At 38.9% G+C, this 27,994-nt stretch overlaps 1 protein-coding gene across 1 annotated transcript in view; it reads right to left on the reverse strand.

The window, feature by feature from the left end:
* The window catches only part of EMB2762 (CCAAT-binding factor), a 266,353-nt gene that overhangs the window by 111,983 nt on the left and 126,376 nt on the right, over positions 1 to 27,994 (reverse strand). The window contains exon 6 of the mRNA XM_089388606.1: positions 21,244 to 21,347. Coding sequence (XP_089244732.1) covers positions 21,244 to 21,347 — 104 coding nt within the window. The remainder of the gene's footprint in view (positions 1 to 21,243; positions 21,348 to 27,994) is intronic.

Consider the following 27,994-nt stretch of genomic DNA (forward strand, 5'->3'; position numbering starts at 1 on the left):
ATTGCTCTCACTACCAATCAAGGATGTAGCCTACATCAAATGGACATCAATACTGCTTTCTTTGCATGGCTCGCTTAAGGAGGAAGTCTACTTGGAACGACCTCAGGGGTTTGAGGTAGCAGATCTAAGGACACATGTATGCAAGTTGAAAAAAGCCCTCTACGGGTTGAAGCAAGCCCCTAGGGCTTGGTACAAATGGATTGACAATTATCTTACGAAGATAGGATTTACACGGAGCTATTTTGATCCTAACATATACTTCAAGGTTGAAAAGGACATGCCTCTTATTTTGGTCCTTTATGTTGATGATCTCTTTCTAACAGGTGCAAAGACTCTGATTTATCAATGCAAGAGGGAGTTGACTTCCGAGTTTGAGATGACGGACCTATGACTAATGCATTACTTCCTAGGCTTGGAGGTCTGGCAAAACCCAAGCGAGATTTTCCTTCCTCGAGGAAAATACATTTTGAAGCTAGTAGAGAGATGTGGGATGGTGGAATGCAAGTCTGTGTCTACTTCGATGGAACTCAACTTCAAGAAGTTATGTAGTGTTGCTGGACCCAAATTGGGAAACCCTTCTGAGTATAGAGAACTTGAGGGGGCGCTAATGTTCTTGGTAAACTCACGTACTGACATATGCCTCATTGTAAATACTTGGAGTCAATTTATGGTTGAGCCCCATCACATACCTTGGACTGCTGCTAAGAATATCTTGAGACATCTCCATGGCACAATCAACTATGGGTTGAGATACACTGTCGGGAATTTGAGGCTACATGGATATTCTAATGTTGACTGGGATGGAAATGTGGTGCATAGAAAGAGCACGTCAGGATGTTGCTTCTCATTGGGATCTGCTTCAATTTCATGGATGAGCGAGAAGCAGAAATTGGTTGCTCTAAGCACTATCGAGGTCAAATACATTGCAGCTAGTATGGCTTGTTGTGAAGTTGTTTGGTTGAGGAAGCTCTCCAGTGAGCTATTTGAGCATGTCCTAAATACCACTGTGATCTATTGCGATAACCAGAGTGGGTTCACCTTTTAGAGAATCTTGTGTTCCACGACTGATCCAAGCATATTGATATCAGGTACCGCTTTATCCGGGATATGGAAAAATGGGGAGCAATAAGGCTCCAACACATTAGGACTGATGAGCGGATTGCTGACATCCTCACGAAGCCCTTGGGGAAGGTCAAATTCTTAGCCTTCTAAGAGAGACTTGGAGTCGTAGAAGGACCCTCCCATGAGGTTCCTGCTTGAGTCTGGGAACTCTTGGGGGTTGGGGTACTTCTAGGAGCTATGACTGACCATAGGTTGAGTGGTTCACCTTCCCTTATAGGTACGTTGTCTACAGGGTGAGTGGGTCACCTTCCCATATAGCTAATGATATATGCCTAGGATGAGTGGTTCACCTTCTCCTATGGCATATGAACAAGATGAGAGGTTCACCTTCTCCTACGGATGCCCCAGTATACATCCTACCCATGATGTTCGGGACTCATGGAAAGTACCTCTCATCTGGCTAATGACTTGGGAAAGTAGATAGGGACCATAGCACTATAGATGGACGCATCATGTACTATCGTACTGCCTATGTCTAAGATGCATGGTGTTCAACAACTTGATCTGGGATCAAGTCCGATTCGGGTTCTACCCCTAGTTATGTGGATTGACTTTTGTCAGTGGAGGGTGGCAAGGTCTTTTCACTCACTCTCAATCAATTCTTCTTCATTATCTATATCAGTGTTCAACAAAGTTGAGACAAGATGTAGAGATGCTACATGATAACAAGATGGCATGATAATCGATGGTCAAATATTGGCATGTGGAATTCTCCCTAGTTGAGAGGGAGTGTTTAAATTGGAAAATAGGGGCAAATTCCACTCTGGACAGCTCATTTGATGGAGATAATTATTGCATTGAATTCCTCTTTTCAAGAGGACCAAAATTGACCTAAAGATCACTAAATTTGGACAACAAGAAATATGTTTTTGAGGTCAAGCCCGCACATGAGTAAATTGTCAAGGTCAGCCACATCATCACGTAGGCTCATGAAGCCCAACAGATATGTCCTTTCACCCTCAACGACTTGTATAAATAAGGATGACCTCAAACCTCATTTGGCACCTCATCAACTCACACATCCTTCTCTCCTCATCTGATTGGCTCGTAAAAATATTACGAAGCTGATTTTTCTCGCTCGTGTGGCAGAAAGGAGGACGAAAATTACAGGGCCAAAAATCTGAAGTTTTTCTACAATTTGACCAGCATTGACTTTGACTTTCTAGGTAACTTTTGACTTATATTTTCAAGGAGAATCTCCATCTCAACGGGCCACATTTGTTGGCACAAAAACCAAGGTGATTTGGGCACTTTGACCTATGTTGACCATAGACTTATTTGACTGCAAGGTTGACTTCAGGTTGACCAAATTTGACTGCAAATTTGTTGACTATTTTGGACTAACTTTGACCCGCAAGAGAGGTTGAATTCCTCTCTCCTTTGACCGAGTTGTTTTGGGGAAGTTTGACCATACTTTGACAGTTGTTGACTTCCTCGTTAGCGCTGATTTGACTAATGTTGACTGAGGGCAAATTTGACAGGGTTGTTTTGGACAATGATTTGGCAAGTCAATTTTGACTTTGACTTTGTATTATTGTACTCTCTCTCTCTCTCTGTTGAACATTTGATATAATAATAAGAAGAATTGATCAAAGGGTTTTCCCAATCTTGGGGTTTTTCCCCAGCATTCGTCAAATACTAGTGTTCTCCTGTCTTGGTTTCTCTTCTGCATTTATTGTTTATGTTCTATCTATAGTTACTGTCAATGTGATTAATGGTTAATGTGATTGCTATTGATAATTAAGTTGAAATTGTCATTGGGCTAACAAAAGGACATTGTAGTAATTGTTGCAAGCATAGAACATACCAATTTATCTAAAATTAACATAGGAGCACTCCATAAAGCAAGGTGTCCACCAATGTTTTTAAAACCGGAACCGGTGACCGGACCGGTCCACCTAATGAACGGTTTACTGACCGGAACCGGTCTAACCGGGACTGGTTTGGTCTAAACGAACCGGTTTTTAAAAAATACATTAAATAGTTAATTTTTAATGAAACAAAACTATTTTTAAGATGTAAAACCATGATTCCAAGCCAATAGAGACAAAATATGCAAAGTTTGCTCATTTATATACCATGTAAAGGTGAATATATCAAAATGGCACCGAATACAATACATATCATCAACAAAATAGCAAAATACATAAGAAATGAGGATCTAAATGGCCTATAAAGTCCAAAAACAATGCTGCAAGCTATGAGGCCATTGGCCTACTACAAGTCTACAGTGTACACATGATCAATCAAGTTTATCACCACTACTAGACACAGGATCACCATCAGGAGCTACATAGACATCATCTGGTTCAGAGTCTAAGGATGCCTTAGCCTGATCTGCAACCTCAGTATCAATGCCACCAATGACAATAGAAGTGGACCTAATGGAAGCACGAGTTTGTCCACCTGCATGACTAGTGCCTTCCATTGGTTCTTTGCCTTTCCTTGATGCCGCTACTAATCCTAGTTCTGATGCCACCACATAATCTGCATCATCCCTTGCTAAAGCCATGTCGATATCAAAATCAGCCTCAAACACAGGTTCTTCAGTCTCCTCCACCCATTTTGATGTTGGATCAATATCGTCCAACACAATGGGATCTAGATCAGGAGTTTTGCTCATCATTTGGAGCTCCGATTGCATTTATTGTTTACCCCCAAACCATGAAATCCTGAAAACCATTAATTCTGCTAAATTTTGAGTGAAATCTAAAATTATAGTTTCTCCATATGAAATCCAATGAGGTCGAAACCACTCTCAAACATCCTGAGTCATTTCATGGTAATGTTAAAAATTTAAGTAAAAGGATGAAAATGAAAATTAAAGGAAATGTCACTTTTACTTTAAGAATTTAACATTACCATTAATTGCCAACACCCCTGAAACACAGTGAAAAATATGTTTTTTTAACTTTACGGTGGGCGTGCCTAAAACCGGCTGGTTTAGGACAGAACTGGCCGGTTTGATACAAATTGGTCGGTTCCGTCCTAAACCGGCCGGTTTTCACCGGTTAGGGCAAAAAAATGGCGAAATGGCCTTTCCAACCGGGTTTTTTGGCCGGTTTAGATCGGCGGCCTTGCTAACCGACCGGTTAGACCGGTAACTGGTTTTTAAAAACGGTTTTGAAAACACTGGTGTCCACCTGTCACGCTAAGGCTTATCCAACTCCCAGAGCTAGTGTACCCTCCAAGCATGATGTCCTCGTGCCAAGTGCTCCTACAAGATTGTGTGCCCAAAAAACAAAATGCCCTCATTCAAAGCACTCCTCCATCAATTATGTGCCAAATGTACAAATGACCACCCTCCCTATGCCTAATGCTCCTCAAATTGTGTGTAAAGTGATTGCTCCCCCCATGTGCAAACATTCATCCTTCACATGTCTGGACTTCCCCTCAAGACAAGTGCATGGATGCTCTAGGGCATGATCGTGCATGCCACACGTGTCAACCAACTTCATGGAAGGTAAATCATGTTGAGAAACCAAGAGTAGTCTAGATTAAAGCATGATTCCTCTTCTTGATAATTACTTGTGGATGTTAGATGACTTCTTATTACTTGTTATGTCTTCTTCACCAAGCAATTATACAAATGTACAAAAACATAAATATCACAATGAGACAATAGACACCAAAATTAGGCTGCTAGCCAGGGCAAAACCCACAAGAGGAAAACCCAACAATCCTTCTCTTATAGAATCAGATCAAAATGAGATATCCAAGACCAAGACCAAGACCAAGACCAAACTACCACAAAGATTCCAAGTCTCCTCCAACAAACCAAAGTCAACATTGGTCAAACCCCTTCAAATATGGTTCAAACTCATAATTCCAGTTGCAATAGAGGCCGAATTTTGGCCCTACAATTACCTCAGTTATGCCACAGAAATTTTACACGTGAGTTGTAGTAAGGTAGAAAAACTTCAATTTCTTATACTCCTTCGACTTCCTTCTCTCTCCTTTAACTTCGGCCTTTCTTCTTATTGACTAGGTGCAGAAAATGATAGATGTTGTGATGAATGAATTGGTTTCCAAGAGGTCGAATTGTTTCTCATATAGTTGTCCAGGAGGGTCGAATAGGTCGACTTGTCCAAGGAAGGCCAACTTCGTCTTCTTGTGGGCTTATGACTCAAAAATAAAATTTAAATCCTTTTTCTTACAAATGTCCAAATGGGACATGATCAAATTGTTGAAGAATGTAACTAGTGTTGGTCTTCATAACTTTATTTGAGTCATGATGTAATGTATTTGTCAAAAGAAAGAAAAGGGAAATTTATTATTAAAAAAACAGATTGTTAAAGCATTGGGTTTCATGCTTGGGTCAATTGTTCTTAGGTCAAAGCCTCCGTTGTAGGCTTCTAGGGTTTATGTCAAGTGTACTTGTCCATGTCATAATGTAATAGACCCTTCTTGTTAGGTCCCTATAATACTAGTGATTCCCCCGTTACTACTATCATTGTAGTCCTTATTGTTATTGTTGTGCCCCTATTGTCCCCATATTATTATTATTGTACCCCATAGAAGCCCACTATTGTTATTTGTGTGCCCTTATATTATTATTGTTATGTCGTCTTTGATTATATTGTGACCCCTTAGACTCCTATATATAGAAAGGAGGTTTTGTCATTTGTATCAAAGGAGGTTGCCCCCTCGAAGAGACTGATTTCTAAGGCATTGATATATCTTTTCTATCTTTTTGTGCGCTGGTTTCATAACATATGGTATCATATTGAAATTTCGTAAGAAGTTACAGAAAGAGGACAGAATACAGTTTTTTGTGCATCGTTTTCAAGTCCAAAGGTTGAAAAAGTGACACGTGGTACTTCGTACAAGTTCACTCTATTGAAAAAGTGTATAATCAGGTCATCCTGGGAGATTGTGCATAACGCTTTTTTGGAGAATCCAATGGTGTTGGAAAGTGGTCTCAAAGGGCTACCACAGTTCACAATTTCAGACTTTGGAGATCCGAAAATTCAGAGATACGTCAGATACAATATCGAGCTCCTACAAAGTGAAAAAAGGTGTATAGTTTTTTTTTTTTTTTAATTTTGCATAAGTTTGGTTTGAAAAATTAGTTTGAAGGAATTCAAAGGGCATAGTGAAGCATAATTATCATTAATTGATGCCCCGAAGAAAGAAAATGGAAACACCTAGTAAACAACCTGAAAGCTCTAGCATGACTCATGAAGAAGAGGAAGAAATGCAACATGATTTATCAAAATTACGAGACCAAGTGCAACAAAATTCACTCTCACAAAAAGTAACAAAAGCTAAGATGGATGGTTTAAAGAAAGACGTGGAAGCTGAGATGGATGGCGTGGCAGCTAAGATAGATGGTTTAAAAAAAGGTGTGGAAGCTAAGATGGATGGTTTAAAGAAAGGCGTAGAAGCTAAGATGAATGACGAGGAAGCTAAGATGAATAATGTGGAAGCTAAGATGGATGGCTTAGAAGCTAAGATGCATGGTTTAAAGAAAGGCGTGGAAGCTAAGATGTAAGATTTGAAGACAGATTTGAAAAGTTTGTACAAGAAATGCTTACTAATGGCAAAAGGGTAGTACAAGAAACTCATGATGAGAACAAAATAAATGTTAAATCATGATTTCATAGACTCTAACGTTGGATCAAAGACCCACCATGTTCCAAAGGCCGATATGAAAAAGTTTGATGGCAAGGATCGCGTAACATGGATACTATAGATGGAGCAATATTTCGATCTCCATAATGTGCAAAACACACAAAAGGTATGCATTGCAACTTTATATTTGGAACCAAATCAGATTGTATGGTATCGATGGCTTTTCTCTCGTAAACAAATTGTAACTTGGGCAATTTTTACAGATGAAATGATAGCACATTATGAGAATACAAAAAGCAACACTTTTTTTAGCTAATTTATAAACCTCAAACAAAAGGGTTCAATTATGGAGCACATTGAGGACTTTCAAAAATTGAATATAAGTGTAAAAGATATTCCAGAGGAGCATAGGATTGATGTGTTCATAGGGACTTTAAAGGATAACATCCAACATGAAGTTCGCCTTTGGGAACCTGATTCATTGAAGAAGGCATTCAGGTTGGCAAGAAAAATGGAAAGCAAAATTATGGCAACAAAGAAGCCTACCACTCACAATTATAAAGATGTAAGCGTTGTTTCCCCTAGCCTTCCACAACCTACAAGGTTGACACCACAACAATTAAAAGAAAAAAGAGCAAAAGGGTTGTGTTACAGTTGTGATAACAAATACACTAAAGGTCATAAGTGTGCTGAAAAGAAATTATTTTACATAGCTTGTGAAGAGGAGGAAGAAAAAGAAACGTCAAAAGAAGAGGATATACACCAAGAACAAACCCTAGAGAAAGACGAAATGAATTCGACCATATCTTGTAGCGCATTGGCCGGAATTACCACTCCTAAAACTATCTAGACAGAAGGACATATCAAGAAGAAAAAGGTAATAGTCTTCATTGATTCGGACAATACCCATAATTTTGTTCATTGTAAAATAGCCAAGGAATTGAATTGCTTCCTATATCCAGCACCAGAGTGTCAAGTGATGGTTGCAAGTGGAGGAACCATAAATTGCTCTGGAAAGTGTCATAATATCAAGCTATCCATGGGAGAATATATATTGAATAGCGCAGTGCTTTCCATTCCAAAGGGTGGTGTTGATGTTATACTAGGAGTCCAATGGCTACAATCCTTTGGGTGCAATAGCTTTTAATTATTGTTGTCGGCTTTGATTATATTGTGACCCCTTAGACTCCTATATATAGAAAGAGGGTTTTGTCATTTGTATCATCCAAGAATTGTTCATTTGTGTAATGTAAAGGAGGTTGCCCCCTCAAAGAGGTTGATTTCTAAGGCGTTGATCTATCTTTTCTATCTTTTTGTGAGCTGGTTTCATAACATTTCTTTGGCATTGTCAATCAAGAAACACATTTATTTTGGTGTAAATTAGGACTCTTAGGCCTTCTCCACCAAGTCGGCCTCAAACTGGACAAGTTTGCCTAATTGAGGGGCAGAATCTCCTATATAAAGGCAGCAACTCGACCTCATTTGGAGCACACACTCACCAAATTTAATTTGCAGTTGTTGGGAGTAGTAAAAAGGGTGAAATTCAAAGAAGGTGGAAAGGGCTAGCGAAGGAGTAGGAGGTCTCTATCAAGCACAAGAAGTTTCTCTCTCTCTCTCTCTCTCTCTCTCTCTCTCTCGTGTGTAGCTACTAAGTTGTTGGAAGGGACAAAACTGCAATATTGTAGTTGGGCCGAAATTCTGGAGTTGTTGGGCGGCGAAATTCTGGGTTGTTGCTCCGTTGTAGTTGCTCAACAAGAAGAGACTACTCATGTTTGCTAAATCATATTGGAAGGTTGATTTGGTGGAGGAAGGTCTTTTGGTTTAGGGTCTTGGTTTATCTCAGCGTGAATATGCTAGTGGAAGAGTTCCACTGAGTTTTCCACTATAGAGGGGTTTTAGCTCTGGTTGAGTGCCTACATCTGGTGTCATCGATCTTCGTGTTTAGTTCTAATGATTGCTTGATGAAACAAAGATAAAAAGAACATAAGAAATTTAATAAGAACACAAAGATATTATAAGTAATTATCAACATAAAAAATTCTTTCAGCCTTTTTGATTTTCTAACACAAATAAATATCCTTTTGACTCATTATATTCTTTTTTACTCTTTTGACTTTGAGCATGAAGAACATGCTTTAAAGAAATATAAATGAATATAATAAATACATCAATGGTAATTTTATAGTATGAAGATTGACTTCTCAACTTCTTCAAAATGATCATTGGTGTTGCCACTGTTGATAATATCAGCGATATATCGGCGATATTCGAAAATATCGCGATATTTTCGGCAAAACGATATATCGCCGAGAAAATATCGCAATATTTTCTGTTTTGATAATATCGCGATATTTTCAAAATATCGGCAAATATCGGAAAATATCGGCAAAATATCGCGATATTTTGAAAATATCGGCTATATTTAAAAATTTGAAAAAAAAAAAATTATGCTTGGCGATATTTGCCGATATTTTCGCCGATATTGTCGATAAGATATTTTCTGGACCCTTGCCGATATTTTGCCGATACCGATATTTTCAACACTGGGTGTTGCCATGGGTTTACTATCCATCATCCCAAATTTATGTAGAATCTTGATCACATGTTTTCCTTGACCAAGAAAGGTTTCGCCAGGTTTCTACCAAACTTCAAGTCCGAGGTAATAGTGCATTAGACCAAGGTCATTCATATTGAATTCAGCTGCTAGTTCCTTATTGCATCGACAAATAACATGCTCCACACCTATTATTAATAGGTCATCCATATATAGCAATATGATCACGAGCTCGTTCTTTACTACCTTGATGTAGAGGTTCGCATCTGCAGTACTTTTAGTGAAACCAAAGTCTTATTAGAGAAGCATCCATTCGAGCAAACAATGCTCTAGGGTTTGTGTTAAGCCATATTGAGCCTTCTTTAACCTGCGGACATGGGATTCCTTCCCATGGACTTCAAAAGCTTGAGGTTCTTTGTAATATTCTAACTAGAAATTTGCAATGATATTCCAAAACATGCACTAGCTACAGCACTACTTCAAGCAAAATCTGAACACAACGCATGCCAATAAAGTTTAGAACTCCATAGGGCAGCAATAGCAAATCTGAGCCATTTTATTAATAATAATGGAAATCGGAGTACAACTGGAGATGGAATGTGTGCACTTGGGCTTGCTATAGTATGCAAGTAAATACCCAGATGAAAATAACGGAACTACTCCACTCAAAATGGCTCCTCCAAGTTGTGCATTCAACCCAGAAATTTTTTCAATTGTTGTTTGGGGCACCAAAACTCCACCAAAATTCTACAAAATTAGGAGCAAACTCCTTGATGCTATACCAACAAAACCCAAAAAGGTTTCGATTTGTTTCCAACCTCCTGAAATTGCCCAATTTTGGTGTTATGCCCTCTACTAGTTCTACGTCCCCCTCGAGCCACTGCTACAAATCTAGTTGTGTTTCCTCCCTCAAATGGTCGTAGAACTCCTTGCAAATACTCCTAGAGGTGAGAGGGAAATCCCTTCCTCAACCTTGCACAACCCAGCTAGAAACAACTCCACGAATTTCTACCCAACAAAACATTGTGCAAGCCCTAGAAATGTTGAGTTTGGTTCTCAACGGAGCAACAATCTTCAAACCTGAAACTTCCCACATGATCTGGTCCAATATCAAAACACATTCTCCTAAATTCTCCAACTAAATTTTTCCCTTGAAGAGCACTCAACCAAGCAAATCGATTTCTTCCACTGTGTCCTCCTGGAGGTTCAAACTAGATGAATGAAGGCTGGAAAAACTCTCACAAACTCCAGCAATCTCCTCTCCAATAAGATCTAGAATTCTCTGCTAGGGTGGCACTCTAAGTCCGCTAAAAAAGAGTCGGGAATTTCTCCTTGGAAACCCCTGTGCTCAAAGCACCAGTTGACTTCATTGAACAGCTCAAGCAAACTTCCAAATTAAATGCACAAACAAAGAACCCCAAAAATGACTTTTCTTTTTCCTTTTGTAGTTGCTCTCCTCTCTCACCCTTGTTGTCCCCACCAATTCAAGCCCCTTGTGCGTTTTCCTCCTTGTGGGTCAAATTTCTCCTAAGGATTCGATTTCCCTTTTTGGTGTGGCCCCCACAACCCACCACTTTTATTTTTATCCACTTCTCCTAATTTGGCTTCCTTTCCTTTTTGCAAAAATTAATCCCAAGTCTTCTAACCCATTCTCCTAAGTCCAAACACCAAAATATTTATTAGGAAACAAAACTGCAAAATTGGGATTTCTCCTTAGTCCAATTCAATTATTGGGGATATGACATTGTTCAATGTTAACTTCTTCATCAATTGTGCCATTAAGAAAAGTTGTCTTCATGCCCATTTCATGTATATTCCTTCCAATATTAGATGCAACAAAAATAAGGGTTTTAACTGTTGTGTATATGGTTGTACGAGCAAAAGTTTCATCATAATCAATTCCTTCTTGTTAAGAGAATCCTCTAGCCACAAATCTTGCCTTATATTTGTCGATACCAGTGTTACTTGGGAGTGGGAGCGAAAGTGGGGAGTGGGAGCGAAAATGGGAGAGGGAGCGACATTTTCAAAAGCTCCCGGTTTGGGAGCAAATCCGGGAGCAATTTTTATATATATATATATATATATATATTATATTTTGGTACATATATGTCAACAAAAACATGTAGAATGATGAATTAGATATAAAAAACATAAAAATACATAGATTGATCATTGAACCATATAACATCAATCATCTAGAAGTTATAATCTTCATCAACCACATCCACAATTGAGTCTCATGAATCATGATTCATCAATCTTAAAGTTTCAACTTCAAGCTTTCAAAATTGAAAATTCAATATATAACATTTATCATCATTGATCACCAAAGTTGAACTTGTAAGCTAAGTTTAACCATTACAAGAAATAATATCTAACTGTTAACAACTTAACATGAAATGAAATGTTATAAAATGAATTATGAAATGAAATGAAACAACTTTCACAAAGCATCATATTCATAATTCAAAATCATTACCAATGAGTTATAATTTCCAACTTCAAACTTCAAAATTTCATTGTCACGATTCACATTCATATATTGTTTACAAAAAATATCATTATGATATGAAAGAGTCAAGACTCAAGACTCAACAGTTATGAAAACTAATAGAAACTAGAAAAGACAAGTAAACTGTAAATCTATTATCTACTACTGCATGTGGCCCTTGTCGCGAGAGTCTAATGTATGAGCAGGTCGTGGTGGTCTTCTAGGAGTCTCCCTCACAGACCGACGACCAAAACTAGAAGGCACATGCCCTCCACGTGAGGGTGTAGATGGAGGTGGGGACAGCAAAGGAACAAGACTCGGAACTCGAGCACTGCTACTGGATGGTGGAGGTGGCATGGTTGCTGCTTCATCTTCCTCCCTTATAAGTTCCTCTTCCAGTTCTTCAAGATGTATAGTGCCATCCTCCAAATTGTCATCCTCTGGGTGGTTGTCCTAGATTTTATATGTTGGATCCTCATAAGCCCGATCACAGTAATGACTCAACAACTTCAAGTTGTAGTGCACATAAACCAAGCTTTATGCCTGGTTTTCATTGAGTCTGTTTCTTTTCAAATTATGTATGAAGCTATAGGTGCTCCAACACCTCTCTGCAGAAGAAGTATTTACAACCTGTGATAGAACTTTTTTTGCCAATTTTGGCAAAAGTCCATGGCCACCATATGTGTCCCACCATGTGAGAGCATCAAATTTGTCTCTGTCTTCCATTGCATGGAAGGTACCAAACAAACCAGTGTTACTGAAGTATCTGCCTATTTCAAGGCGCACACTCGCACATTCCTCCCTATCAGCTATCAACTTTTCTAATGCTTCCAAATATCCTTTAGATACCTCTTCATCTATATGGGGTTTGGTCCTAACCCCACCCCTGGTGCAGGTTGGCCCAACCAAGATGTAGAGTAGTATTTTGGTGTAAGGATATACACCAAGCAATGTAGTGGAAGATTAAGTTTATTCCACCGTACACACAAAATCGTGAATCAGTTTGTACGAGTTGGGATCATTGTTATGAACAATATCTTTAATTTGCCCCAACATGGTATCCATCTGCGCATACACCTCGCCAATCATTGGTTTATCTGTATCTGCAAACCGAACCGTGATAAATGGGCTTGGTGAAATCCAATACTTGCCTCACACGTGCCCAAAACATACCATCAAGAGCGGCCTCCTCCACCAGTTCAAAACCTCACCTGCCAACTGCATTTGTAGCCCTTTCCTTTAATACCTGCCAGTGTGGACTTGATACCATGCTAGCCAATGACTCTCTTACCTACAAAAGGCACCTGAAGGTGAAGTAATAGCTACCAAATCTAGTCCTCGCAATCTTCAACAACTCCAATCTTGAGTGACTGCGGAAAAGGCCATGGGTATTGTTATGATTTGTAATAAATTTTATCATTTGTTTGCCTTTCTTGTACAAATCACCAATCCATTTGTATTGTTCATTTTTGTTCTTAACAACATCATGCATCAAAAGGTTCAATGTGTGAACCAAACACCCAAACCAACATATGTTGGGGTATTTATCCTCAATAATTGCTCCTGCTGCCTTACAATTAGGAGCATTATCAGTGGTGACTTGGATGACATTGTATGGCCCAATACGGTCAATTGTTTCAAGTAATGCTTCTGCAATGTTGATGGCGGTCTTGAACTTGGCTGAGTAATCATATGCATTTAAAAAGATGGCACCACTAACGGACATAGCAAGAACACTTATCAATGGCTTACCTATTACATTTGTCCATCCATCAGATACAATGGACACCCCATGGTCAGTCCAAGAACTTGTCATTCTATTCAAAGAATGTGATATTTTTGCATTTTCATGATCAATTCCAACGGTTCTTGCCTTCTCATACCCAGGGCTCTTGTATCCTTTAGGGGCATCATTTATGGCAGAAACCATTTCGTATCCCACATGCATAGAGAAACCTGTAGACTTTTGAATCCACATCATTCCTACACCCTTCATCAAGGAAATCTGATATGGTTCTACGCCTTAAAGCTAGTGACCCTATGCCTCCATATCCATTGCCTTTGGAGGATGCTGAAGGAGTTCTTTATGCTTGTGATTGTGAGCTTGGTTCAAAGAAACCCCTTGATTTTTTAGATTTGTATTGGGCTTCCTCCTCTTCACTTATGTATTTGGCTCTATCTGCTACTAACACACCTACACAAGTTTTGATTCCTATTTGTTTATCTCCATCCCATGGCATTTTCCCGCAGAGGTGTTTCCTGGCACGGGTGTATGAACCTTTGTAATTATTGTTGCAATGAGGGCAATGAAATTTAGTGGTTCCACCCCCTTTCCCTGCTTCAGGCCTGTTAACATATTTCCACAATGGGGTTTGGTCTTGTTGAGTTTTTTCAGCTGCTGAATCATGTTCACCCTCCTCCAGCTCCTCCTCACCGGGGTTTTCATCAAATCCACTTTGTCCCCCTTCCTCATCCCCCCCTTCATTTTGAACCCTCCTTTTCCTACTCTCCAGCACCATAATAACCAGAAAAAGAACCAAGAAGAAGAAAATGCCAAGAAATATAACCATGATGTTTGAAATTTGTAGTTTTGAATCTGCAAAATTTAATAAAATGGAATGGGAATGGGAATGGCCTAATGGGAAACCGAAATAGAGAAAAATTTATTTATTTATTTAGAAATTAGGAGTAAATTAATAAACATTAAAAAAAAATTGCTAACCTACCTCAAATGCGTCCAAGACTCCTTGCTCCTTGCTCCTTGCTCCTTGGCACTTTGCTCTCAGTCTCACTCAAGTCACAATGAATATAAAAGCCCTCCCTCCCTCATTATATAAAAAAAAATTCGATTTTTTAGCAGCGCGAATTTTTTTCTACCGAATTCACTCTCGGCCTCCGCGCGCGTCGCTCTGGGAGCGAAATTTAAAGCCCGAGAGCGATCGCTCCCTGACCGCTCTCGGGCTTTAAATTTCGCTCCCGGAGCGACAGAAGCGACACTCCCGCAGTCGCTCCCGGATATGGTAGGGAGCGCAAATTTTTTTTATCGGGAGCGTGCTCCCGCCCGGAGCACGGATTAGGAGCGAGATCGGGGGGGGCACTCCCCCGCAACACTGGTCGATGCTCTCACCAGTTGCATGCTTGATCGTATACACCCATTTGGAAGTAACAACAGATTTACTCTTTAGTCTAGGAACAATTTCCCAAACATCATTATTCATTATTGATCGGTATTCTTCCATCATTGCCTTCTTCCATACATGATGTTTGACTGCCTTTACGTAAGTAGAAGGTTTTGCTTCAATGAGTTTGGCCATATTTGCGGCATAACTAGAATATCTTTTGGATCTCTTTCTTTCTCTGAATGTTCCTCTTAGGGTTGTGTTACCGCTCAAACTAGCAAGGCTCCTAGGAGGGGATCCTATAGAGCAACAATAGGTCAAGGGGCAACAATGGATTAATAGCCCACTGTCACCTCAGCTATAGCTCCCTTCTCTTTACGGACTTTCGCCGATGGGACGAGTCCCGGTATATAAGGAATCATGAGGATGAATATGTCACAAAAACGATGGAGATTGATTCCTAAAGCATATTCACAAGAGAGGCTCAATTATATGGCTTACTTGCTTAAGAAGCGAGGTCATGGGCTCTTTAGGAAGGGTTAAGAGGATACTTATGCCTAGGTTTGGGGAATATCCCTTGACAAAAGGCTTCCTAGATCTAAGAATCCTTGTGGAGAAATGGCTTTTATGCAATCCTTGTGGAATTTGAGTTATAAGGTTGTGGGACCACAAAAAGCCAAAGCGGACCCAAACTAGTTCAAGGATGTAAAGTTTGATCAACACTATTGGGGCTTGACCTATTTAGGGAGGAGAATAGGATCAAAGGACTAATTTTCATTTGAATCTTGAATGCAATGATCCAAATGAGGACATTAACCCAAGTCAACCTAGGGAGAGAAATGATCCTCGAGCTAGGGCTTGCAATATCTCGGGATTCCACCATCGGATTGTGCTTAAATTTGGAGAACCCCTTGAGAAAACCCCAATGCAATTGTGGACCAAGTTTTAAGGTGTTTGGATGACTACAAAAGATTTAGCTTGATGCCCTAGGTAACCTACTAGGGTTAGGCCTAGAATTGCAAAATATGAGAAAAAGAGGGGTAATTTGATCACCAAAGGGATGAGAGGATTAGTGCCTTGCTTCTTAGGCTTAATGGAGTCAGCATACAGTTAGATCAAGAATTTTCATATGCTAAGGATCCCTAGATGACTTTGGCTAGCCTTTCAAGGTACAACAACAAGGTCATTTAGGGATTTATACTTCGAATTGCAAAGAAAATGAAGTTTCGAGGTCTATCAACCTAAGAGGTTCCTCTAGGAACATTCACCCACTCCCTCAAAGAGCAATGCATGCATTAAATCACATAGTCCATGTTTCCATAAGGATTTCGCATTACTTTAACCCATACAAGAATAATGATAACAATAACATGCAATAGACAAGTAAGATAACAAGAATAGCATTAAAATTTTACTTACATGAGAGAGAGAGAGAGAGAGAGTATATCCTTTCATCAACTCTGCATTATAAAGAAGCTCCAAAGACAAATAGCGAAAATCCAAACATCATAGTGCATCCAGAAACTCCAAAAATATCGTCCCCGAAACAAGTGCAAAAATCTCTCAAGGGATACTAATCCAATCCAAGTGATGATGAGAGGAATGAATGAGCCTCTCATTAATTTGTATCCTCTCTAAAGAGTTCTATTTGCCTAGTTAGGCCTAATTAAGCCCCAAATAATAAAATAATGTGCAACAATAACATCCCTTGGTGACAAGCCCACCAAGATAGCTCCAAAATAGAGAGATAAGCCTCTCAACAAGGCAAAATGGTAAAAATAATGAGTCATTGGCCCATTGAGAAGGCTTAATGGAGTCAAAAAAGTGTGCCAAGGTGAAAGAACAGACTCCAAACATAGTGGATGAGGGGTTGGCCCCTTGATATCCAAAAGTCACATGTGGTGTCCCCAAGTGGGTGTGGGGGCACAATGACATCCTCATGGGTCTCCAAGTGGATCAATAATGCATGTAAACCATCTCTAAGGGCTAGGATGATGACATAAGCCCTCCCTTTGTCTCTCGCAGTGAGACACGTCCTCATCTGGACCCTAGAACCTATGCCAAGTGTGTGGTACAAGTGTGAAGTCAGTTGGGCATGGTGATTCAGGTGCATCACCCTCATCCAAAAGGTGGAACACAAGCAATTAATGAATGGTGCTTGGGATCCATGAAGTACTCTCTGCTATGATGGAGGCCCATGGCTCTCTACACTCACCTTACAAGTAGCAATGTGGCCCTCTAGGGGCTTGGACCCCGTATAGGGAGACCAAACCCCTAATGGAGACCCACCTGCAATCTTGCATAAGATCCAATGCATCCCCTCCCTCTCTAATACAACAGATCATTAGAGTAATCAAGTAAAAGAGCTTACAAATAATGGAATCAATTGGACACTTCATGGTGGCATGCCCTTCCATAGTAGGTTTTGGCATGTACAAGTCTCTCGAAGCTCAATAAGGAGGTTAACCAAGGACCCTATTAGGTGGTTTCGGCCTTTAAAGGGGGTGACTTGTCCATGGTACATCCATCAAGTGGTATGTGGCATGTGATATAATGATGGCATGAAGTGGGGATAGGGGAAAGCACCAAGCCATAGGCCATGGTACAAGGGTAGTTACCATGACCTTTGTTTTTCAACCCTTCTTCATATACCTTTTTCCTTTAACTAATTTTTCTTTATAACTACTCGGGGCTCCAGGGGGTGAAAGTATGATGTGTAGGATATAGCAATAGATACCCCCTTTAAGGTGGGGCAGTTCATTTCCCACCAGGGGTTGGGACAATCGTTGGTTCCTTAAAGCAGAGGGGGTAGAGCTCATGTTTGCCTTTTGCCCACGTGCTAAATTTGTATGTCCCAACCATTTTTTACATTTTGTGGTACATTTGTCGTTGAAAGTGGCCAAATTATGCTTTTTATTTTCTTTTTAGCTGCATCAACCTTCGGGGCATCGTTCCAAGACCAACCCAAAGTGTGGACAAGGGGAGGGGGAGGCTAACCCTTTGTGGACCCAGTGGACAAATGTGGACTCATATGGGAAAAGTGATGAAAGGGGTTAAATTGAGTGGAGGGAAGTGATGTATATGGTGTGGGGAAGCGGGACCACAACCAAAATCGAGATTTCCTATGTAGTGTCAGCCCTAAAGCTAATAGCCTGTAAAGGAGATCCCACGGGACTAGGACACAAGGCTAACCACCAACTCGAGCAGAGGAGACAAGTGCACAGACCTAGACCACTCTTTCTGCGAACCCACCCCCCATCAATCCATGCCCAAAACTATCCATGATAAGTAAGCAAAATTACTCAACTATACCAATGAAACATCATACCTTCGAGGTCAATAGGCCCACCTTCAAACATACGATCATAACAAATGGGAGAGTGACCACATGGTTGGCTCAGGTGGCGGAGATAGTGGCACATCGAGCTATCTAGTGGATATAAGGGGCTGCTAGCTGTCAATTGAGGACCATCTAGAAGAAAATTTTCTCATGTGGATACAACCCATAGGTGGTGGGTAACGGCCTGCATGTCCTTCAACTTCTTGTAAACTTGCTCTAAGCCAAGCAGGTCTCTTTCTAGTTTCTAGAATAATAACAAGTTATATAGGTTCGCTTGGTCATTTTGGTTCTTCATGATGATCAGCTTCGGGTTCCGAAGAAATGGTTTGTCATGGACTATCCTCATTAGGAAAGACAAGTCCTTATTCATCAGAGTCAATGGGGATATCTTTGGACTTCTTGTATGCAACACTTTCATCAAATGTGACATCTCTACTCACTTCAATATGCGTTGTTCTTTGATGTAGATTCTATATGTCGTGGATGAGTTGTTATATCCAAAGAACATTCCTCTCATACTTGTAGGATATAACTTCTTTCTCTTGTCCTTGGAAATATGAATGTAGACTAGACATCCAAAGATTTTGAAATGATCAACATAAGGCTTCTTTCTAGTAAAGGTTTCCTCTGGAGTTATGTCGCCATGAATTCTGTGATGGCTTCTATTTTGAATGTAGACTACAGTCATGGAGGCTTCTCCCCATAAGAATTTTGGAAGATCTTGATCATGCAACATGGCTCTTACACATTCTTCAATAGATCGATTCTTCTTTTCAGCTACACCATTATGTTGGCGACTACAGGGAACTATCAGCGCCCTTTTAATCCCAACTTCTTTACAAAAGGCCATAAGTTGTTTAGATGTATATTCACCTCCATTATCAGATGATAAGGTCTTGATCTTCCTTTCTGTCATATTTTCAACTTCGGCTTTGAACTCTTGGAATTTGTCGATACTTCATCTTTAGACTTCAAGAAATATATCCAAGTCTTTCTAGAATAGTCATCAATAAATGTTACATAGTATAGATGACCACCAAGTGATTTTTCAGACATTGGGCCACAAACATCAAAGTGAATTAGGTCCAAGATTTCTTTGGATCTTGAGTCACTACTAGGAAATGGCTTCTTCACATTTTTGCCAAGAGCACACCCTTTACAAACTCCTTCATGTTCTTCTTTCAATTGGGGCATACTTGTAACCATTTGACTCAAGGATGGCAATATCTTGTAATGGAGATGGCCATATCTTTTATGCCACAATTCACATGGATTGATGTGACTGTGCACTAAAGTTTGAGGAGGAGGAGTTACAAGTATATACAACCTCCCCTCATGAATCCCAATAATTTTGGCATTATCTATACTAGATCCCTTAGCCCAAACAACCACCTTGGCATCTATAAATGTTATCTTGTCTCCTTTATCTTCTAAACAAGAAATAGCAAGTAATTTCTTTTTCAAACCTAGAACATAGAGGATGTTGTTGAGATGAATGTTCCCACCAGATTCTACCTCGATGGAGGTAGATCCAATGCCTTTGACCAAATAGCTATTTTTGTCTCCAAGTTCAACTTTGTGAGAAGATATTTCTTTTGATAGAGTGATGAAATGTCCACGTTCACCTATCATATGCCTTGAAGCTCCACGATCGATTACCCATATGTTGCCATCTTCAATTGAACCTGTAAGAGACTAGAGTAGGGTAAACACTTCCATACTTCCTTAGATAGTTTAGAAACAAAGTTGGTGATGTATCCTTTGATGGATTCAAGGAGAATACTTAAAGCCTTCGAACCTTTCTTCATGTACTTGACCATTGAAAGAGAGAGAGTGTTGCTACAAGGATGTCTTCAATCAAGAGTGCCAACAAAATGTGATCTTCAGGCTTCCTTCCTTCACCTTAGCTCTGATTCCATGTTGAGAAACCAAGAGTAGTGTAGATTAATGCTTGATTCCTCTTCTTGATAATTAATTGTGAATGTTAAATGTCTTCTTCACCAAGCAATCATACAAATGTACAAAAACATAGATCACAATGAGACAATAGACACCAAAATTAGGCTGTTAGCCAAGGCAAAACCCACAAGGGAAACCCAAGAATCCTTCTCTTATAGAATCAAATCAAAATGGGATATCCAAGACCAAACTGCCACAAAGATTCTGAGTCATGCCCTCCTCCAACTCTCCTTCAACAAGCCAAAGTCAGTGTTGGTCAAACCCCTTCAAAACTAAGTCCAAACTAAAAATTTCAGCCCTGCAGTAAAGGCTGAATCTCAACCTTGCAAATTACCTCAGAAATGCCACAAATTTTGCATATGCAAGTTTTAGTAGGGTAGAAAACTTCAATTTCTTCTCCTCCTTTGACTCCCTTCTCTCTCATTTGACTTCGACCTTTCTTCTTGTTGTCTAGGTGCAGAAAATGATAAATGATGTGATAAATGAATTCGTTCTCCAAGAGGTCGAATTGTTTCTTATATATAGTCGTCCAAGAGGGTTGAAGAGTGTTGAAATTCTTTATTACTCTTTTGACTCTGACCATGAAGAACATGCTTTGACAAAAATATAAATGACTATAATAAATACATCAATGATAATTTTATATTATGAAGACCAACTCTAGTTACAATTTCAACACATCATACTTGAGAATGAATCCCAAGACAAGGTGTTCACCTAATCAAATAGATCCAAGTGACATTTATTATTATTTAAATGGGATAAGAAGCTTGTTGATTCATCCCAAGGTAAGGTGATCACCCAATATAAGTTCTTGAAATGTTAAAAGAAAAGAAAAAAAGGGGCTAGGAGACCAAAGCCCCGTTCATATCACATGGGTGGCTCTCCTATAATCTATGAAGACACTTTTATAACAACAACCTTACAACCTCTAGTGACAAAAGTGCAAGAAGATAACTACCAAAAGATAATGCAAGGGATAACTACCTTGTAAATGCAAATATTGAGCTCAACAAAGAATATACACAGAAAGGAAAAGAAATATATTACTCCAAGAAATATAATACACAAGGAAAATGCTCACCAATAAAGCTACTCCACATTTCTTCCTCTAAATGTTCAATACCCTCATCCATAGGGGGAATTTGTAACAAGATTTCCAAAACATTGCGTATAACCATTGGTAAACTGCAATATTGAGACACTATGTTAGTTCCCACACTACAAAAGTAACCAAGTTCTTGTTAGTGGGAGGAAACCTCCAAAGACTAGGAAAATATTATGCTCATAAAATTTTCAATAAAAAGAAATAGTGTAGTTTGGAGAAAAAGAATCAGCAATGCCATAAATAATCATTGTTGTTTTCTATATTAGAGTTTGTTTAGTTGAAGATCTTTGCAACACGACATAGAAATTTAAATGGAAATTTATCATGTGGACACAAACCACCATCAACGAGGCAGTACCTTTAGAATGTTACATAAGTATTACATCTAAACAATAAATGATGATAAAATAACATAAGAAAAGATAAAAATAGCCCAAAGGTCACTATCAGAAAAGAACAAGAAATGTTACAATAGATAAGCACAAATCTATGGCATACCCCACAAAGCTATGCAAAAGTTATAGGTTAAATTATTCTCCTCTTTGGAGCATGGCCTATTTGAAGTCTGCAAGATAATTCATTTTGGTGGAGGGTATATCTAGACATTAATCTCCAAGCTCCAAGTTCTACAGCAAACAATATCTTGTACATGTGAAGTCACCTAGACTCAAGGTAGTACGCTCATGGAAGTAGACACTTTCTTCACATGAAAGAAGTTAGAGGAGTGCACTCTACCTTAGATCATTGCGAAAGTTGTAACCGATCTCTACAAATGAGGGTGTATGTGGTTTCAGGTCAAGGAAGACCCTCGCAACCCACCCTACCAAAAGAAAAACAAAGAAAAAAGGAACCAAAAAGAAAAAAAAAAAATATATATATACACACACACACACATTGTTAGAAGTGTTATAGGAAATGAAACCAGATATACATTAAATAGATTTGATTAATAAGTGGAGAGATTTACAAAAGGTACAACCTTAATTTACATATATACTAAATGAAATGTGCCCTAGCATAAATTCATCATTCTCCCATGTCAGTTTGTCTTCAAGTAGGGTATGTCACTTGATAGATGATCATTAACACTTGAATGAACGGATTTGGTTATCACATTTAAGACACCTATAGTTTCGCTACTAGTCTTCCTTCTTCATCAAAGAGGCATAACTCCATGAGCTAAGGTTATTGGTCCCAACTTTCTCGTAGGTATAATATATGAAAAATATTATGTAGCATCTCCCTAGTTGGAATATCCATTGACCTACCAACTTATTTTTAGATTAAGTAAAGTAATATAACTTGGTCACAAGTCTATCATTCTTGTAGTTTTTAAGCAAATTTTTCTTATACAATTAGAGTTGGACAAATACCCAATCTCCTATTTCAAATTCACAATCAATACTCTACAAATCATTGTGTTGCTTGATTCTATTCCTTGCTTGCTCAATATCACTCCTTAAGATATGAAGGATCTTATTAAAACTGGCTAGGTAGCTTTTACAATATGGGCTTTAGATTTAGTACCAAACTATTCCTTTAGTTATAATAGTGCATATCCATATAAAGCTTCAAAAGGAGTCACTAGTATTAAAGTGTGGTAGCTAGTGTAACCATTTGTGCCACTACAATTGAGAATCATTCACAAAGCTCCTCAAGTACCCTGCAAGGCAATTATATACTACTTTGAATCGTTCATCCATATGAGGATGGTATGTGATGCTCCTGGTTATTGTGTTGCATACTTGGTGGAACAAATCCTTCCAAAAGATGTCACTGAATTTTTTATCCCTGACACTAACAATAACTTTAGGACACCCATGGATTATATAACATTTTCAAAGAGCTATCAAGTATTTAACCGGATTTAGCTTTTAATGATACTGAAATGAAGTGAGCTTATCTAGTTAATTGGTCTACAATTACAAATATTCCCCTCTAATATGGGAAGTCCTACGATAAAATCCATAGATACTTCATTTAATATCTTAGATGGAATATGAAGGGGTTGAACGAGGTGAGGGGGTACAATTGACTTGAACTCTTGATGCTAACAATTATCCCACTCTACCACATACTTCTGGAAATCAACCTTCATTCCTTTCCAAAAGGAGGATCATCAGATTTGGTAGTTTGTTTCAAAATATCCAAGATGGCCTATATTTTGAAGAATCTTGTTTTTCTTTCAAGACTTGGATTTTGAATTAAATAGAGTTTGGTAAATATATTCTTCTTGTTGAATGATGTTGCCGTTAATGCCAACGTCGTCTTTGAATGCGTTTAATATTCATCTAAGGGACCATTGATTAGAAGCTCCAGTGGTCAAGAACCCTGGAAAGATGAGAAGCTCCTATGGCATAGTCATGATGTCTCATCTAGATGAAGATTTTGGATAAGATGCTCTGTGTTTTTGCAAGCAAGACCATTTACATTATGTAGCCCTCATCGTCTCGATTCCAAAAATCGGTAGCACACCTCATAACTCCTCACGGTTGAGGAGATATGTTCATCCAAAGTTTGTGCCCCGAGACTATGGTCAAAGCCCCAAAAATGAGACAATGTGGCAACTAATAAGGGCTATTGAAAATTTTGATTGAAAATATTTTGGATGTTAAAGTTGCTTGCATTAAGAAGCATCTTGACAAGTGGGAAATAAATTAAATTTGGAAATTGTGTTGGCCTCCTAAAACAATTTAACTTTGGCTTCAAATTGTCATTTTAAATTTTTAAATTTTGAAGGTTGGTTTCTATAGAGAAATCTATGGCAGCGAGATTTCTCTTACTTTGACAAGAGCTTGTGATGTATCTTAACTTGATTAGTTTCTTCTTTCACTTGATTATTATTAGTGTTCTTATCATCAAACAGCTACCAAACTATGAAGATCAATGAGACAAGAGGACACAAAATGTAGGCTACTAGCCAGGGCCAAAACCTCTCCTCTTGAGAGGAAAACCCACAAGAATTCTTCTCTTCTTATAGAATCTTCAAATGACGAATTCCAAGACCTAAGACCCTTGACAAAGACCCCTCCAATACCAAGTCAACCTTCATTCTTGATGAGCTTTCCTTACACAACGTCCAGCAACAAACTTCGACCTTCCAGCAACTTCGACCCCTAATAACAATTTCTGCAACTTCGACCTAGTAGCTTCAGCAACTTCGACCTAGCAAATTCATAGCTTCAACCTTTCACAGCTCTGACCTAGATGTAGCTTCACATATTCGACCTAGATACAGCTTCGACCTAGAAGCAGCTTCACAGCTTCGACCTAGATGCAGCTTCAACCTAGATGCAACTTCACAGCTTCAACCTAGATGCAGCTTCAGATTTTCATCCTACCCAACAACTTTAGAAACCCTAACACAAGAGAGAGAGAGAGGTCCAAAACTTTGATCTTGCTCTTTTTCTTTTTATTCTTGATTTTCGTCATTTTTCCAGCTTCTTTCTCGAGGAGATCTAACTTGCTTGTTGTGTGTCCAAATGAGGTCAAGTTCCTTCTTATACATAGGCTTTCTAGGGCTCCAAATTGCCTCCATGAGGCCGACTTGATCTTCCATGTAGGCTGACTTGTTGTAGCTTGTTGACAACGTCTTGGAGGGTCTTTTATGACTCAAATAAATTTCTTTTACATAACACAAGATGCCCAAAGGGGTCTTACATGTATGACAATAACTCTTTTGACCTCATAATTCTATGACAAACCTAGGAGCACTCAATGGGTGCTTGACCTAGAAATTAAATAACCTTGAGCATGAAACACATGCCTCAAGAATGACAATAATAATTTTATTTTTCTCTTTACATCAAATTCATAAAATCATGATTACATATGTCATTATGAAGACCGAACCTACTTACATATTTCAACAGTTTCCTTCCCTTTGGGATCAAGTTGGCTCCATTTAAAATCTCTCCTTCATCACTATAAAAGGAGGATCAGATCCTCCACAATGGCCAAGGGAATTCAATGTCTAATCTTCTGTAATTGTTTCTACGGCCTTGGGTAGTCATGTCAAGCAAACAAGCAAACCTAACTTGAAGAAGTCTGGGTTTATTTTCCTTATTTTTGTTATGTTTATTTGTTGGCTTTTTGTGCATCTTTGTGGGTATTCTGTGTTATTTCTGAAGCAACTCTGTGGCATGTTCTGAGGCTACTACGCCCTCATTTCTGAGGCAACTTTGTGGCATGTTCTAAGGCTTCTACATGCCTTAGATGGTTTTTCTCTTCAATGTACAAAGGTTATTCTGAGAAGTTTCGAGACCCTAGTGGTTGTGTATTGAACCCTATTCAAGCCTTCTTTTGGCACATCCTCTCTAAAACACAACTAGAATTTCATGTGGCATCCCTTACTAATTTTCAGATAGTTCAGTGGCATCCCTTTACTCCAATCATTTGTCACTTAACTCTTGAAAAATCACCTAAGACACTATTACCCAAGTAGGGTTAGGCACTAGTGAATTTTGTATTGATAAAAATCTTGAAAAATAAATATTTCTTTTCCTTTTATTTTTCTAGGCCTTTTAAGGTAAGCCATTCGGGCTTTTTCCTAGGACCAAATTGGTTTAGGGCATTGTGGATGAGTGTTTATGGAATAAAAACCTAAGATTGATATTCATTATCCTTTAAAACACAAAATATACTTTCATTCATGGTAAATATTCACCTAGGAGTGTTGACATCATCATTCTCTAGTTAATTTTCTGCCTTGGAAATCCCAACCCTAGCCTAGCTTCAACTCGAGGCTTATTTTGAGGGTTTGCTCTAAGGCTTTGTTGACCTAATCTTTAGGTATAAACCTTTCTTTGACATTTACGTGTCTAGATATTCCTTTGTTGTTGCATGTCAAGAAACCCCAGACCTGACAAGTCTTTATATAGTCTAGGTGCACGACACGCTACTCCTTATCAAGGAGTTTTGAGCCTTTTGTCCATCATTAAGTGTCTCCACCTAGCCTATACATTCATCACCTTGAACCCTGTAATTTGGAATTTCCTTATAGGTGAGAATTGGGAAGCCTCTGTTGTGGTGAAATTCCAGTAAAGAGTAGGAGGAAGATTATTGAGGTGAAAGCAGCAATCTCCCTCATTGTTGCGACAAGGTTTGGCCCTTGGATCCCAATGTAGGAAGGCATATTACATCTGACGATTTTCTATTCTAAGGCATAGCTCCCAAGGTGAGGAAGTGACATGCATAAGCATGCATACTTACATACAATGAGTTCTCTTCAATATTTCACACAATCTCGAGTAAAACTTATCCATGTGTGAGGGCATGTTAGAATTTGACCTCTTCAAGGAGATGCTTCACTGGAGGTGTCTAGATTCATTGTAACCCTTTCAAGTTGCATCACTTTTTCTATAAAAGAGATAGAGGGCACTTCAGGATATTAGTTAGAGAGTTTGAGTTTTGACTTTGTCTTTGCTAGTGGTAGATTTAATTTCTCTTTCAATTCCACAATGCAAATTTAGTATTTGTCCAATTGCTATTTAGATTTTCTCATAGAATGTAGTGTATGTTCTCTTTCGTTTACTGTACAAAATTTCAATACAGAAAGATCTGAGATTTTGATTAAAGATTTCTAAGTTTCATATTCATAAAAACAGGATCTTGATTCTGTGAGTTTAGATATGCTTATGATGAATTGAAAATTTTAACAAGATGCCCTCGAGTCCAAGCTTCACACCACTATTCTACATCAGTGGCTTTTTGAAGAGCTAGAGCAATCTCACAGCTAGGGGACAAGTAGGTTTTTGTCCAAACTACCAGACAATTGACAACATCATTACACTCTAAGCCATCATTGACGAGGCCCATCGTTGTTCTTCGAGAGTCTACAGTTGCTATGTCAACCTCCAAAAAGTGTTCCATATAGTGCCGAGGGAGGCACTATTTCAAAGACTCTGTGACATTGGGATTTCCAAGACTCTCTTGGCAACCATCATGAGATTGTATGAGTCGGTTATCAGACGCAAAAAGATGACACATGGCCTTTCAGATTTCATTCAAAGTACCATTGGTGTCCAGCTGGGATGCCCCATCTCGCCTACCCTCCTTAGAATTTATATTGACAAGTTGGAGCCTTTCCTCTAGGAGAATGTTCAAGAGGGGGATGGTTGCCTTCTTCATCAGGTGTTGATCTCTCTTCTCCTTTTTGTTGATGACTTGGTTTTATTGGCCTCTACCCTTGAGGGCCTGTAGAGACAATTAGATACCCTAGCCGACTTTTGTGACCTTCGACAACTAAAGTTCAACCTATGTAAAACCAAGGTTATGATCTTCAACGCATCGCAGAGCTCTCTTACATACTTGCATTTTTATTTTCAGGGAGAAGAGATTGAGATTACCACATCTTATATTTACCTGGGAGTGCAGTTCACAAGAACCTTGTTTTGGCATGAGACAGGATCTCCAACCCCGGCTCAATATAGGATATGGATCTCCTTCCCTCAACTAGAGATAGTGCTTCCTTCTTGTTGGAATTTCTATGTCTAACTGTTAGAAATCCTTCCTGTACTTTCTGATTTATTTCTTCCTACTTGTTCTATTAATTAACAAGTTATTTACCATGTAAACGCTGAAAATAAATACAAGTACAATCTCAACACATACAGATCATCAACTGAAGGAAAAACAAGCACACAAGTGACACTGTTATTTTTGGACTAATGTCCTCGGAAAAACCCAATGCGGAAAAACTAGTGCAGCTATCTGAGGATTTATTATT

The sequence above is a fragment of the Pinus tabuliformis genome, chromosome 1_1 (assembly GCF_031772625.1).
Source record: "Pinus tabuliformis cultivar Carrire ecotype Pingquan chromosome 1_1, CPIR1, whole genome shotgun sequence".
NCBI lineage: Eukaryota > Viridiplantae > Streptophyta > Pinopsida > Pinales > Pinaceae > Pinus > Pinus tabuliformis.